Source organism: Amblyraja radiata, chromosome 3 (assembly GCF_010909765.2).
Source record: "Amblyraja radiata isolate CabotCenter1 chromosome 3, sAmbRad1.1.pri, whole genome shotgun sequence".
NCBI classification, from domain to species: Eukaryota; Metazoa; Chordata; class Chondrichthyes; order Rajiformes; family Rajidae; genus Amblyraja; species Amblyraja radiata.
Window position 1 is genome coordinate 96,074,528 of NC_045958.1, and position 14,891 is coordinate 96,089,418.

At 43.6% G+C, this 14,891-nt stretch overlaps 1 protein-coding gene across 2 annotated transcripts in view; it reads left to right on the top strand.

Annotated features, from left to right (window-relative positions):
• uba6 (ubiquitin like modifier activating enzyme 6) overlaps nucleotides 1-14,891 on the top strand; it is an 86,784-nt gene that overhangs the window by 51,036 nt on the left and 20,857 nt on the right. For both annotated transcript variants that reach the window (XM_033018401.1, XM_033018402.1), the window contains 4 exons: nucleotides 6,572-6,623; nucleotides 7,879-7,942; nucleotides 8,766-8,835; nucleotides 13,977-14,048. In XM_033018401.1, the coding sequence (XP_032874292.1) occupies nucleotides 6,572-6,623; nucleotides 7,879-7,942; nucleotides 8,766-8,835; nucleotides 13,977-14,048 (258 nt within the window). The remainder of the gene's footprint in view (nucleotides 1-6,571; nucleotides 6,624-7,878; nucleotides 7,943-8,765; nucleotides 8,836-13,976; nucleotides 14,049-14,891) is intronic.

Consider the following 14,891-nt stretch of genomic DNA (forward strand, 5'->3'; position numbering starts at 1 on the left):
TTACAGCATTGGAACGGGCTCTTTGACCCAATGAGTTCAAGTTCATCCTGCATGAATCCCACTTTTATGCTCAGCAACTCTCCCAGATTCTATAAGGGCAATTTACAATGTCTAATAGGTCTACCACTTGCACTTCTTTGGGATGTGAGAAGAAACCAGACCACCTGGAGTAAACCCACGTGGCCATAGTGAGAACATGTAAACACCATACATACAGTACCTGAGGTCAGGATTGAACCCGTCTCCAGTCTGTGAGACAGTGACTACACTAGCAGCACTGCCAGCTGTGCCACTGTACAACCTTGTGTTCTATTGTAATATAACTGATATATACAATGCCCTCCATAATGTTTGGGAGAAAGACCCATCTTTTATTTATTTGCCACTGTACTCCACAATTTGAGTTTTGTAATAGAAAAAATCACGTGGTTAAAGTGCACATTGTCAGATTTTATAAAAGTTTTTTTTTAAAATACATTTTGGTTTCACCATGTCGAAATTACAGCTGTGTTTATACATAGCCCCCCCTTTCAGGGCACCATAATGTTTGTGGGACAGCAATGTCATGCAAAAATGAAAGTAGTCATGTTTAGTATTTTGTTGCATATCCTTTGCCTGCAATGACAGCTTGAAGTTTGCGATTCATGGACATCACCAGTTGCTGGGTGTCTTCTCTGGTGATGCTCTGCCAGGCCTGTATTGCAGTCAACTTTAGCTTATGCTTGTTTTGGGGGCAATAGAAGATAACAGAAATTGTGACATAATTCATAATTTGCAAGCACTGTCTTGGAATTCAAATTGAAGTATTACAATAGATGTACAATGCCCTCCATAATGTTTGGGACAAAGACCCATCATTTATTTATTTGCCTCTGTACTCCATATTGTAGACTTGTCCAGAAAGTTAGGACATGGGATTCAATCTGTTTTGGCAAAATAGATCCAAAATTGGCTTGAAGATAGGAGGCAGAGTATAGTATTTAGAGATTTAGTTTAGAAATTCAGCTTGGAAATGGGCCCTTTGGCCAACCAAGTCCACATCACCCATCAAGCACTCTTCACACAAGTTCTCTGTTATCCCACTTTTGTATCCACTTCCTGCACACAAGGGGCAATTTACAGAGGCCAATTAACCTAAAAACCCACAGATCTTTGGGATATGGGAGGAAACTGGAGGAAACCCACACGGTCACAGGAAGAATGTGCAAACTCCACACAGACAGCACCCTGGGTCAGGATCAAACCCAGTAGCTCGACCAGTGGTAGAGAGTTGTCTGTGTGGCTGGAAGTCTGCAAATGGTGGCTTGCTGCAGAGATTGGTAGGAGATTCTGTGGGAACAACGAGACTCCAGGATGGTGTGTTGCTTCTCTTGTGCCAGCATCCGGAAGGTCTCGGAGTGGCCGCAGAAATTTCTCAAAGGAGAGGGAAAACAGCCACGTCATTTTCACAGTTAAAGAGAAGCGGTTCTGTTGAATGAATAGACTGAGTTAGTCAAAAGAGTAAAAAGCAGTAGTAATCTCCATGTTACTCCCAGTACCTGTTTTTGTGGCTTAGAAATTGGTGCAGGGGGCCGGATTTCAGATTTTTATATAATTGGGATCTCTTCTAGGGCAGAGGTGACCTGTACAAGAAGGACAGCTTGCACCTAAACTGTAGGAGGACCAATATCCTTGCAGGGAGGTTCATTGGTGCCACTTGGAAGAGTAAAGTGTGGCAGGGGGATGGGAACCAGGGTAGTAGATCAGCAAATGGAAGGACTGATGGGAAGGTAGTTAGGATCAGTAGGTCTCAAAGGAAGAACAGGCAGGGAGAGGTTAAGGAGTATGGTGAAGCTGATGGGCTGAAGTGTGGCCATTTCAACACAAGGAGTATCATGGGGAAAACAAGAACTTGGAGGCTGGATCGGTGCTTGGGACTAAGATGTCCTGGTCATTGGCGGAAAACTTGTTGCAAGCATGACGTGACTGGCAGTTCAACGTTCCAGGGCTTCTAACATTGGAGGGAGGGAGGGAAAATAGGTGGAGGAATTGTTCTAATCAGGAAAGCTATCACAGCGGTACGCAGATACTAGGGGCTTCATCTGCTGATTTAGAGCTCAAAAATAAGAAAGGATAGGATTGTGCTACAGGCCTCCAATTGCCAACGGGAGATAGAGGGACAGACATGTGGACGGATGACCAAAATATGCCAACGCAACAAGCTTGTCTTAGAAGTGCCCCAATGTTTAGTTTGGTTTAATTTAGTTTAGAGATACAATGCGGAAACAGGCCCTTTCGGCCCACCGGGTCCGCGCCGACCACCGATCCCCACACATTAACATTATCCTATATCCACTAGGGACGATTTTTACATTTACCAACCCAATTAACTTACAAGCCTGTACGTCTTTGGAGTGTGGGAGGAAACCAAAGATCTCAGAGAAAACCCACGCAGGTCACGGGGAGAACGATAAATTCCGTACAGACAGCACCCGTAGTCAGGATCGAACCCGGGTTCCTTCGTGACAAAGGTTTAGATGGAGAAGAATTTTTTAGGTGTAGCCAAGAGTGTTTTTTTTTAAATTGTACGTGGATATTTCAACCCGAAAAGGGAACAAACTGGATCTTCTGTTGGGAAACTGGCCTGGCCATGTGACCAGTGTTTCAGTGAAAGAGCATTTTGGGGCTAGTGATCACAATACCTTAAGCTTCGAGACACAAAGTGCTGTAGTAACTCTGGTGAGTCAGGCCAAATCTCTGGTGAACATATATATGTGATGATTCGGGACCCTTCTTCCGAGTCCACCTGACCTGCTGTGTTACTCCAGCACTTTGCATATTATTTTGCTAAAGCATCATCGGCTGTTCCCTGTGTCTCCATCGGTGTTAAGATTAATTCTGCCCGTAACCTTTGGCATTCCAGAGAAGAAAAAAAATCCAAATCTGTCCAACCTCTCCCCTTAGACCCTCTAATCCAAGGGTTCCCAACCTGGGGTAAATACCCAGGGGGTAAATTTTGCCAACCCAGGGGGTAAATTTGTTGATTCTGGATTTGTACATATTTTTTCTCATTGACTGACTGTGTTTGGTTCTGGAATCTGTTCACCATTAGTTGTTCATAAGTGAATAAGTTGTGAATAAGTGAAATAACATTGTTATGTGCTATTAACGTTGCCGGGGTAAACGGGACGAAAAAGATTGGGAACCCCTGCTCTAATCCAAGCATCACTCTAGTAAACTCCTCTACACACTTTCCAAAGCCACCACGTCCTTCCTGTAATGGGGCACCAGAATTGCACACAATACTCCAAATGCAGTCAAAAAAGTAATGACTTTTCAACGCTATCTACTTGTGCTGCCACTTTCAGGGAATTATGGACTTGAACCCCAAGATCCCTTCGTACATCAACGCTGTTTAGAATCATGCAATTGATTCCCTTTACACATGACCTCCCAAAGTGTAACACCTCACACTTGCTTGGATTAAGCTCCATCTGCCTTTCTCCACCCATGTCTATAGGTGAACTATGTCCCACTAAACACTTCGACAACCTTCCTAACAGCAGCGATTTGTGTTGGGGCCGCTGCTGTTTATATAACACAAACAGAATTCTACTGAACTCCACAGGTCACACATGGACCTCCAACCTGAATATTGTCCTTCCACCACAACCCTCTCCAGCTTCAAATACTGTAGCACATCAGGGACGGGGAGAATTGCCAGGCAGTGTTAGCGGACCCTCAGGCCTTGAGCTTGTCTACCACGTCTAAGAATCTTGCTACCTGTGCAGACGAGTGTAGAGGCTGTAGGAAAAATGTGAAATCTAATCATGACACTGTGGATCAGGGCTTTGGCCAGTCCGATTAAAGAACATCTCAAGGCTCACATATTAGAAACAAGAGGGTAAGCTAAGAGATCAGTGGAGGACACTGAGATTGATGTGGATAATACTATATGTTGGGTGGGTTTAAGATCAAGAAAGAGAAGATGATGGGGCACATGGAATGCATTATGGTGGATAAATCACCAGGGCCTGATGGGATCTATCCCAGGTTATTAAGAGAGGCTAGAGAGAAGATTCCAGGTGCCTTGACAAAGATTTTTGCATCTTCTCCAGTGGCTATTGCGTTCCTTTGTTTTAGAAGGGGAGTAGAGAGAATGCATGGAATTGTAGGGCAATGAGCCTCATGTCAGTGGTAGGAAACATGTTGGAGCAGATTCTTCAGGATAAGATTTATTCCCATTTGGAAGAGAATAGGGTAAGTAGAGACAATAAGCATGGTTTTATACATACAGGTCATGTCTTACTAACTTGATTGAGGGTTTTGAGGTGGTGATGAATGAGGGCAGAGTGAGGAGAGGATGCTGGATATTGTCTACACCGATTTTAGTAAAGAATTGTATGTAGTCCTGGATGATAGTCTGATCCAAAACGTGAAAATGCATGGAATTCGCTGTAATTTGGTCATAGATTCAGACCTGGCTTCCTAATAAAAGTCAGAGGGTTGTGGTGGAAGAGCAATATTCAGGCTGGAGGCCCAAATCCATAACTCCCTGAAAGTAGCAAAACAAGTGGAAAGAGAGATAAAGAAGACGTGTGGTATTCCTGCATACATAGGTCGGTGCATTGAGTATGAGTTAGGAAGTAATGCTGTGGCTTTATAGGATTATGGTTCTACAGCATTTGGAGTATTGTGTGCAGTTGTGGTCGCCCCATTTACAGGAAGGATATGGAGGTTTGGAAAGGGTGCAGTGGGTGTTTACCAGAATGATGCCTGGATTAGGGGGTATTAGCTACAGGGAGAGGTTGGGCATACTTGGATTGTTTTCTTGGAACGACGGGGGTTATGGGGAGACCCGATGGAAGTACATAAAAACATGAGAGGCATAAATAGGATACACAGTCAGAACCTTTTTTCCCAGGATGGAAAAAAATCAACAACTAGAGGGTATAGATTTAAGGTGAGAAGGGCAGAGTTTAAAGGAGATGTACAGGGCAACATTTTACACGGAGGGTGGAGAGTGCCTGGTAGGCACCACCAGGTTGGTTGTTGAGGCATATATTATAGTACATGGTAGGCTGCTCTGGAAGGTTGGAGTGCACGGGATCCAAGAGATCGCTGAATGGATAGAATATTAGCTTCATGGAAGGAAGTTGGTGGAAGATTGTTTTTCAGGCTGGGAGCCTGTGACTAGTGGTGTGCCTCAAGGTTCAGTGCTGGGCCCGTTACTGTTTATCATCTATATGAATTGATGAATTGGATGAGAACGTACTGTGCTCTCCATAATGTTTGGGACAAAGATCCATCATTTATTTATTTGCCTCTGTACTCCACAATTTGAGATTTGTAACAAAAGTCTAACATGGGCAGGGCCCACACAGTGAATGGTAGGGCTCTGGGGAGTGTTATGGAGCAGAGGGATCGAGGAGTGCAGGTACATAGTTCTTTGAAAGTGGCGTCACAGGTAGATATGCTGGTCAAAAGAGCTTTCGGCACATTGGCGTTCATCAGTCAGAGTATTGAGTCTAGATGTTCGGAGGTCAAGTTGCAGTTCTATAAGACATCGGTGAGGCCATATTAAGAATATTGTGTTCCGTTTTGGGCACCATGTTATAGGAAAGATATTGTCAAGCAGGAAAGGGTGCAGAGAAGATTTGCGAGGATGTTGCCAGGACTTAAGGGCCTGAGTTACAGGAAGAGGTTGAGTAGGCTGGGACTCTATTCCTTGGAGTGCAGGAGGATGAGGGGTGATCTTATAAAGGTGTACAAAATTATGAGAAGAATAGATTGGGTAAATGCACAGAGTCTCTTGCCCAGAGTAGGGGAATCGAGAACCAGGTTTAAGGTGAGGGGGGAAAGATTGAATAGGAACCTGAGAAGTAACTTTTTCAGGCAAAGAGTGGTAATAGGTGCATGGAATAAGTTGCTGGAGGAGGTAATTGAGGCAGGTACTATTGCAACGTTTAAGAAACATTTGAACAGGTACATGGATAGGATAGGTATAGAGGGATATGGGCCAAATGCAGGCAGGTGTTGATGGGGCATGTTGGCAAGTTGGGCCAAAGGGCCTGTTTCCACGCTGTAAGATTCATGACGTAAGATCTGAGGGACAGGTCTTTCCACAAAAAGGGTGGTGGGCATTTTGAACAGGCCAACTGATGAGGTAGTAAAGGCAGGTATGATCGCAATGTTTGAAAAACATTTGGGCAGGTATAAGATAGAAAAGGAATAAGGGAATATGGGCCAAATGCAGGAATATGGGATTAATATAAATAGGCTCCTCAGTCAGTATTGATGAGTTGGGCTGAAGTGCCTATTATTGTGTTGTGTGACTCTCTGACTGTATAACATTTACCCTATCTTTCTCCTCTTAGCCCTCCCCCACCTCCCCTTTGCCCAGCACCTTATTTAAGATGCCTTTAACTTTGTTGAATTTCCTACCCACCACTAATTTGGTGGATATATGTCACTTTCCAGAGAGCACTAGCCAACTGATGTGTTAATGTTCAATGTGACTGATTATAAAACTGTAGCAATCGATATAATAATCTGCTGCCTGAGAGTTATAGTACATCTTGTCCTCCTTCAGGCTGTACAACTTCTCCACTCATTCCCTTTGGACACCAAACTAAAAGATGGAAGTGAGTACATTGTTGGTAATGTTTGCTCTTCTCGTTACAAGGAGGAGATATTTAACGCAAGCAATTGTAATTCATGTTTGTGTATTTGTTCCCCTGCATTTTAAGCTGGCATTCGCAGTTGGGTTTTGGCATGAAGTGACAATTTTCAAGATCAGATTAAAGCTATAGTAAACATATTTTTAGTCACACTGTTCATATCATAAGATAATAAAACACAGGAACAGCAGAAATAGGCCAATTAACTCATCAAGTCTGCTCTGCCAGTCGATCATGGCTGATCTGTTTTTCCTGCTCAACACCATTCTCCTGCCTTCTCCCTGTAACCTTTGATGCCCATGCTAATCAAGAACCTATCAATCTCCACTTCAAAAATACCCAACGACGGCCTTCACAACCGTCTATGGTAATGAATTCCACAGATTCACTCCCCCCAGTTAAAGAAACTCCTCCATCTCCATTCTAAAGGCACGTCTTTTTATTCTGAGGCTGTGCCCCCGGTCCTAGATTCTCCCACTACTGGAAACATCCTCTCCACATCCACTCTATCCAGGCCTTTCATTATTTGGTAGGTTTCGATTCCCCCGTGTCGTAGAGATGGCAGGAATGCACTTCCTCCTGGAAGTCAAGGACATTGAGCTCTTCTGCTCACTCCTCATCCTCCTGCTCTCCAGGGAATTGAGCCCCAGCCTGCTCAACCCTCCCTATAGCTCAGACCCTCGAGTCCGGGCTTTGATTTGCCAACTCCACCTTTCTTTGTTCATCGTTGCTGGCTTTGTTTTGTCTTCTTCTTTTTGGTTCTTGGTCCTCCAAAATATTCCAAATGGAATTTAAACTGGAGGTGGCGGAGGGTGGACTTAAGCAAAAAAGGGTTTTTGGAGAAGAAGTTCTTCTTGGAAGTTCAGCCCACCGAGTCTGTGCCGACCAGCGATCCCCGCACACTGTCCCACACATGCTAGGGACAATTTACATCTATACCAAGCCAGTTAGCCTCCAAACCTGTACATCTTTGGAGTGTGGGAGGAAACCGGAGCTTCCCGGAGAAAACCAACGCAGGTCACAGGGAGAAGGTACAAACTCCGTACAGATAACACCCGTAGACAGGATCGAACCCTACCGCTGTGCCACCTTCCCACCCTGTTCTTGTGCTGTACGATGTTCTATAATCATGTTGTTGCCTAAAGTTTTATTGCACCGCAAATTTATTGTACAGGCTGTTTTATTGTACCGCAAATATTGAAATGTTATATGTTTGCAGGCTTATTTTGGCAGTCACCAAAAAGGCCGCCCTGTCCAATACAGTTTGACATAAATGATGAGTTGTAAGTAACCGCCAGAATTTATAATTTGGTTTCTTTTAGAGAAACAAATTTTATCACAATTACAAGTCCTGTTTTTAAAAACTGACCACTATTTTAAAACTGCAACAAAGGACAGCATACAAAAATATGATCATATAACTAGTCCAGCCAGATGCATTTTTCGATCCTGTTTAATAGTAAAATCAATGTGTCCTATTAACTTTGAAGACTCTGATAATTTGATACATAATGATCATTAAAATGATTACGACATTAGTAATTTTTTTGGACATTGGAATAAATGCAATTACACAAAATTATTTTTACCTTGCTTTGTCTACCATCTGAAAAACATTTGGTGTATTGTACTCAAACTCAATTATTCTTTCAATTGGTATTTACACACTATTAAATATAAATAAATATTTTACTTTTACCAAAGTCAGAATGTGCCAGAAATTTGGCGCCTCTTATGTACTCCCTCAGTGTACGTACCAATCTTACACTCTTGTAATTATGTATGATTGTGCTTGTATATAGTTGGATTTTACTGAACTGTATGCAAAAAAAGAATTTTGCTGTACCTGGGGACATTTAACAATAAAGTACCATTGAAATGAATGAAAGTTGCTAAGTAGGATGCAAGGGTTATATTCCGTAAATTATATAAGGACAATTGTTAATCAGTATGTATATTTATAAATGCATGGTTTAAATATTTCTCAAAATCAAATTTGTTCCTTGGTAATGATGATAATATTTGCACTAATTATGTCCTGTTTTATTTTCAGGTGCAGTATAATTCTATGGAGACCTCTAAATGTTTTTATTTCCATTATTTTAGGCATTACTCTTTTATCGCAAGTGCAGCAAGACTCTTTGCAGCTATTTACAGGATCCCTTATACAGAACAGGTAGGTTTTTAATATCAAATTAAGGTGATTGATTATCTTCAACATCAGGAGTATCTGTATGTACTTCTGTGGTGCAATTCATGTTCTGAAATATTCCAGGATAATTCACAGGGAAATATGTAGACATAAAAGAACCAATTAAACATTGGTACAAGGAATATCTTAAAAGAGGAAGAAAAGAGAACCAGTGAATTAAGGAATATGGGTGTTTCCGTAAATAAGGGTTCTTAAAGGCCCCCCTCGGTCTTGACTGACCATGGGTGATGCATCCTAGTTTGCAGGTGATGTGTGGTCGGATGCAAGCCAGGGCGATGTCATATGGAGGACAGGCTGTTGCCCATGCAGCATGCCCCCCCTCTACGCGTTGCTGATTGATCCAAAGAAACAGCAGGGCCGTTACAGTTTGGTACCAGGGCCATCGCTGTAGCTGCCAGAGCGAGGTTGTGGACAACGACAAACTGCCTTAGGGGCTCCGATTCCGAATTTTCTTGAGGTTTACTCCAGGGGCCTTTTCCATGTCTGGATATGGCCACAAGGCAGTGGAGATTTTAAGTCAGAGTTTTCCCTCTCCTAGATGGACTGCCTTCCCAGGCTGACGAGCACCATCTGCCCGAGACTAATGGGGGCGGGAGCATCTACCTTCCCATGCAGGTCTATAGCACATGCCCACTGCCCAACCTGAGATATGGGTGGCCAAATTTGAAAGTTATTAAAACATAATGAAATACCACAGCATTAAAAATGGGCCTACCTATGATCCTTTTGATCACAATCGACCAACATTTGACCAAAATTTAATACTTTCAAAATTTGGAAAAAGAAACGAGAGAAAAAAAAAAGATTTACAAGACATATGGGACACTAAAGGACCTGTCCCACTTGGCTGTCTTTCGCGTGCCATTTACGCGACCTGCTAGCGTGCTGTTAGCGCGTGGGTAGCGCGGGACGGGCGCATGGGGTGATGTGGAGTGGCATGGAGGAGTGTGGACTTCGTCCTGAACGAACTCTTCGAGCGCCACCGGCCTGTCGCATAACTGACGGCCAAAGTGGGACAGGCCCAAGTCCCAACAGGCGCAACATCTCAACTCCAACAACAGCAGAAGCAGGCAAACAATCGTCGAAGTCGGCCTGGGGCTCACGGCGGTTGCAGATCCGGATCCGCCCCCACCCCTACTCTCAGAGCGGGGCCAAGAAGATTGAAGATAGACACAAAATGCAGGAGTAACTCAGCGGGACCGGCAGCATCTCAGGAGAGAAGCAATGGGTGACGTTTCGGGTGAAGACCCTTCTTTCAGACTGAAGAAGAGTCTCGACCCGAAACATCATCCATTCCATCTCTCCAGAGATGCTGCCGGTCCCGCTGTGTTACTCCTGCATTTTGTGTCTTATCTTCAATCTTCTTGGCCCCGCCCTGGGAGTAGGGGTGGGGGCGGATCCGGATCGATGGCTGTAGAATTTATAACGAGGAAGTCTGAAAGGAAGGACAGGCAGGGAGACGTTCATGAATATTGGGATAAGGAAAGGCTGAAATGTTACGTCAATGCAATGTGGGTAAAGCTGATGAATTTAGAGCCTGGATCAGTGTTTTGAATTGCGATGTTGTGGCCATTACGGAAACTTGGTTGTGAGAGGTACATGATTTGCGGCATAACATGCCTGTGTTTCTGAGAAGATAGAGGGATACAGAGGATCATCACAGGTTATTGGGGGATGCAAGAAAGGAGATTATGGGAGCCTCCACGAGGATCTTTGTTTTTTCTCTAGCCGCAGGCAAGGTCCTGGATGACTGGTGTGGCCAATGTTGTTCCTTTCTTTAAGAAACTAAGTAGACAGAATCCAGGGAACTATAGGCCGGTGAGACTCCTGTCAGTTGTTGAGAAACTATTAGAGAGAATTCTACTAGATTTGATTTGCTCATTTTGGAAGAGAAAGGGCTAATTGGGTATAGCCACCGTTGAATGAGATAGAAATGATCCTAATTTCCACCGTATAGCCATTGTAGGAGGCAGGTCGTATCTCACTAACATGATTGACTTAGTCGAATGGATTCAGAACTGGCTTATGCATAGTAGACAGAGGCTTGTGGTGGAAGGTAAATATTCTGGCTGGAGATCTGAGACTAGTGGAATTCCTCAGGGATCTGTATGGGGAACTCTACTGTTTGTGATATATGTAAATAGATAAGATGTAAAAAAGATAAGACTTTTGCCTTCCATCACAGTGAGGAGGTGTTGGAGATTCACTGTGATGGATGTTTGTGTAAATTGTGTTAAGTGTGGGTCTTGTTTTTTTTTGTAATGTTAAGACTGTAGAAATGCAATTTCGTTCAAACCAAGCCGTTTGAATGACAATAAAAGGCATTCTATTCTATTCTAAATGACCCAGCCGTAAATGTATTTGGGTACATTTGCTCACGGCATCAAAATTGGTTAAGTTGTAGAGTGAGGAATGCTGTCAGAAGATACAACGGGATATAGCTCAGCTCCAGAAATAGGAGGAGAAATGGCAGATGGAGTTTAACTCTTGTGTGAGTTGTTGCACTTTGGGAGGCTAAATGTAAGGAGAGAGTATACAGTTAATAGCAAGACCCTTAATAGCAATGATGTGCAGTGGGATCTTGATCCAAGTTCACAGCTCACTGAAGTTGGGAATGCGAGTAGATAGTAGAAAAGGCGTATGGTATGCTTGCCTTCATAAGGGCATTGGATATAAGAGTCAGGAAGTCATAATGCAGCTCTATAGGACTTTGGTTCAGGTGCATTAGGAGCATTGCAGGCAGTTCTGGTTGCCCCATTGCAGGAAAGATATGGAAGCTATGGAGAGGGTGCAGAGGGGGTTTACCAGAAAGCTGCTTGCATTTATTGGTTTCAACTACAGGGAGAGGTTGGAAAGACTGGGATTGTTTTCTCTGGAATGTCAAAGGTTGAGGGAGACTTGATAGAAGTATATCAATTATGATAGGCATAGATATGATAGATAGTCAAACCTTTTTACCCAGGGTGGATATGTCCAACACTATGGTCATAGCTACAAGGTGAGGGGAGGGAGGTTTAATGGAGATGTGAGGGCAAGTTTTTTTTACACAGAGACTGACGGTGGTTTGGAACCAATTGCCAGGAGTGGTGATGGAGGCAGATACAATAGTGGTATTTACGAGGCTTGTACATAGACATGTGGAAGTGCAGGGAACAGCTATATGGATCACGTACAGGCATATGAGATCATTTTAGCTAGGCATCATGTTCGGCACAAACTTTGTGGACCGAAGGGCCCATGCCTGTAGTGTTCGATGTTCTATGTAATCCACTGAACTCCCACTCTACTCCACTGCACTCACTGCCATCCAACCTACACAAGGAGTAAGTTGCACTCTGAAACAAACAGAAAGTGACAGAACAAACCTTATCCTGCAATCACCTTTGGTGAAGACTCCTCAAGCTGAAGCCTCATGGCCCAAAACCTCAATGTCTCACTTTTACCCTGTCCACTCCCACTTTGTCGCTGCTTCACAGGCTTTCACTCCTTTTAGTGGCAGTTGTTTTTATTTATTTATTTAGCGAATACAAAGTCCTTTAGCCAAGCAGTTGCCTCTTGATCTGCTGTATGAAGGGTGACAAGCCCTCCTTTGAGTTTTTGTTGAGGGCATGCTTCAATGATGTGTTGCATTGTTTGCTGCTCTCCACAAGCACACCGTGGGGTTGGGCTGCTGCCCCATTTGTGAAGGCTGGCCAAGCAGGGGCCATGTCCAGTCCTGAATCTATTCAGCGTCGTCCACTGCTTCCTTGGGAGATTGGTGCCAGGGACCGGTAGGGTGGGGTCTGACACCAGATGTTTATTTGGGACGTCCTTGGACTCCCATTCCTTTTTCCAAGCTGATTGGATGGTGAAATCAGCTGGTGGTGGGTTCTTCCAAATTGGTCGTCTAGATGGAAGTCGAGCAGTGGGTGGGTTGAAGATGTCCATGTGAATTGGCAGGTGAGGGGAGTTTTTGGTCTTTTGGAGCATCCTTTGAGTGAGGACTACTCGCCGGATGTGTGGAGGGGCTATGTTGGATAGGACAGGGAGCCAGGGGAGTGGTGTTGAGCGCATTGTTCCTGTGATGATCCTCATTGTTGAGTTCAATTGGGTGTCCACATGGTGTGTGTGGGATGACCTGGACCAAACAGGGGCACAATATTCGGCTGAAGAAAATGCAAGGGCTAGTGCTGAAATGCGCAGTGTGGGGGCTGCTGCCCCCCACTTTGAGCCAGCAAGCTTACTGAGGAGATTGTTTCTGGACTTCACCTTAGCTGCTGTTCTTTTGAGATGTTCCTTGAAGGATAGGGTCCTGTCAAGGGTCACTCCGAGGTAGGTTGGCAGTCGTTAATTAGCTATTTAGCCAACCTGTGAGACTTATCTTTTTAAATTGCCCCATTCTTGCAAGGAAATCCTGACAGCTGAGACCACCACTATGAGACTTGACTGGGTTTTAAATGGCATCCTTGAAGGATATCTGAGTTTACAATGGGATCTAGATCAATTGGGAAAATGAACCATGGAATGGCAAATGGAGATTAACTCTGACATGTGTGAGTTGCGTAGAATAAAGGTGCTTGGTTCCCTGTAGGTGGCAAGTCAAGTGGACATAGTGGTGAGGTGTGTGTTCTATGGTCCGCATGAACAAGGTGGGGACTCTTTCCGTGCTATATAGCTCTATGATGTACAAGTACCAACTATTTGTTTCACATAAGAGAGACACAAAATGCTGGAGTAACTCAGCAGGACAGGCAGCATCTCTGGAGAGAGGGAATGGGTGACGTTTCAGGTCGGACCTTTCACATATTTTGTTTCAAATACATTTATAATATATATCATTTTTGGTGGGAATTGAGATCGTCATTCGAGCAAGCATCTGGGTTCATATTCCTGTAATGATCAATAAATGATCTAATTTTAGCATTTATCATCTGCTATCAATCTGGAGCCAAAGTTACTGTATAGTGCATGGAAACTGGTTCTTCAGCTCAAATGGGCAATTAATCTGTCCTATCTTTTAATGTAATAGTAAAGTAAAAAATAGTTTACTTCACATGTGAATTGGTTTGTGTCACACCAGGAAATGTAAACCACAATTATAGGAGAATTGATTTGATGTTTTGCAGGATATATCTAAAGAAAGTGTTTCCCGGCTATTGTCTGAAGTTAAGATTCCAAAATTCACGCCATCTGCAAAAGTAAGTAATTAACAGGACAAAGTCACATTTGGTGACACAGACTATCAGCGCTGTTACTGCTTGACATGTTGTCTTGCATTATGGCTTTGTTTTAGCACATTTAATCCACGCGTATGAAATGAGAGCTTATTTTGTTACATCACATTGTTTCAAAAAAAGAAAGACTCCATACGGTGGCATTACTATAACCATGCATGGTGAAGAAGATTCGATGGCTCTGTTATCAGGCAGCACAATGCTGCTGCTGCTTCTCTGCTCCAGCAATGTCGGTTTGATTCAAATCTCCGGTACCATCTGTGTGGAGCTTGTGACTGCACAGGATCTCCCCATGTGCTCCAGGAAAGATCAACATATGTGGAGGAATAGGACTGATGGTATTGCTATGAGAAATGGCATTGACTCGATGGCCAAGTGGCCTATTTCTATCTCTTTCATCCTTCTCTACCTGATTTATTCCTCTCATGATTTTATACACCTCTATAAGATCACCCCTCATCCCCCTGCACTCACCTCTCCCTATAGCTCAGACCCTCTTGTCCTGGCAACATGCTCGTAAATCTTCTCTGAACCCTTCCAATCCTTGACAATATCTTTCCTATAACATGGTGCCCAGACCTGAACACAATACTCTAAATGCGGTCTCACCAACGTCTTATACAACTGCAACATGACATCCCAACTTCCATACTCAAGTTATAGTCTCTTTTGCTATAGGGAACATTTCTTACCATCTATGCCTCGCATTATTGTATACACTTCTATCAGGATTCCTTCAGTCTCCTCTGCTTCAAGCAAAACGTATCCAACCTTTCCAGTCTTTCCTCTTAGCTGAGACATTCATCC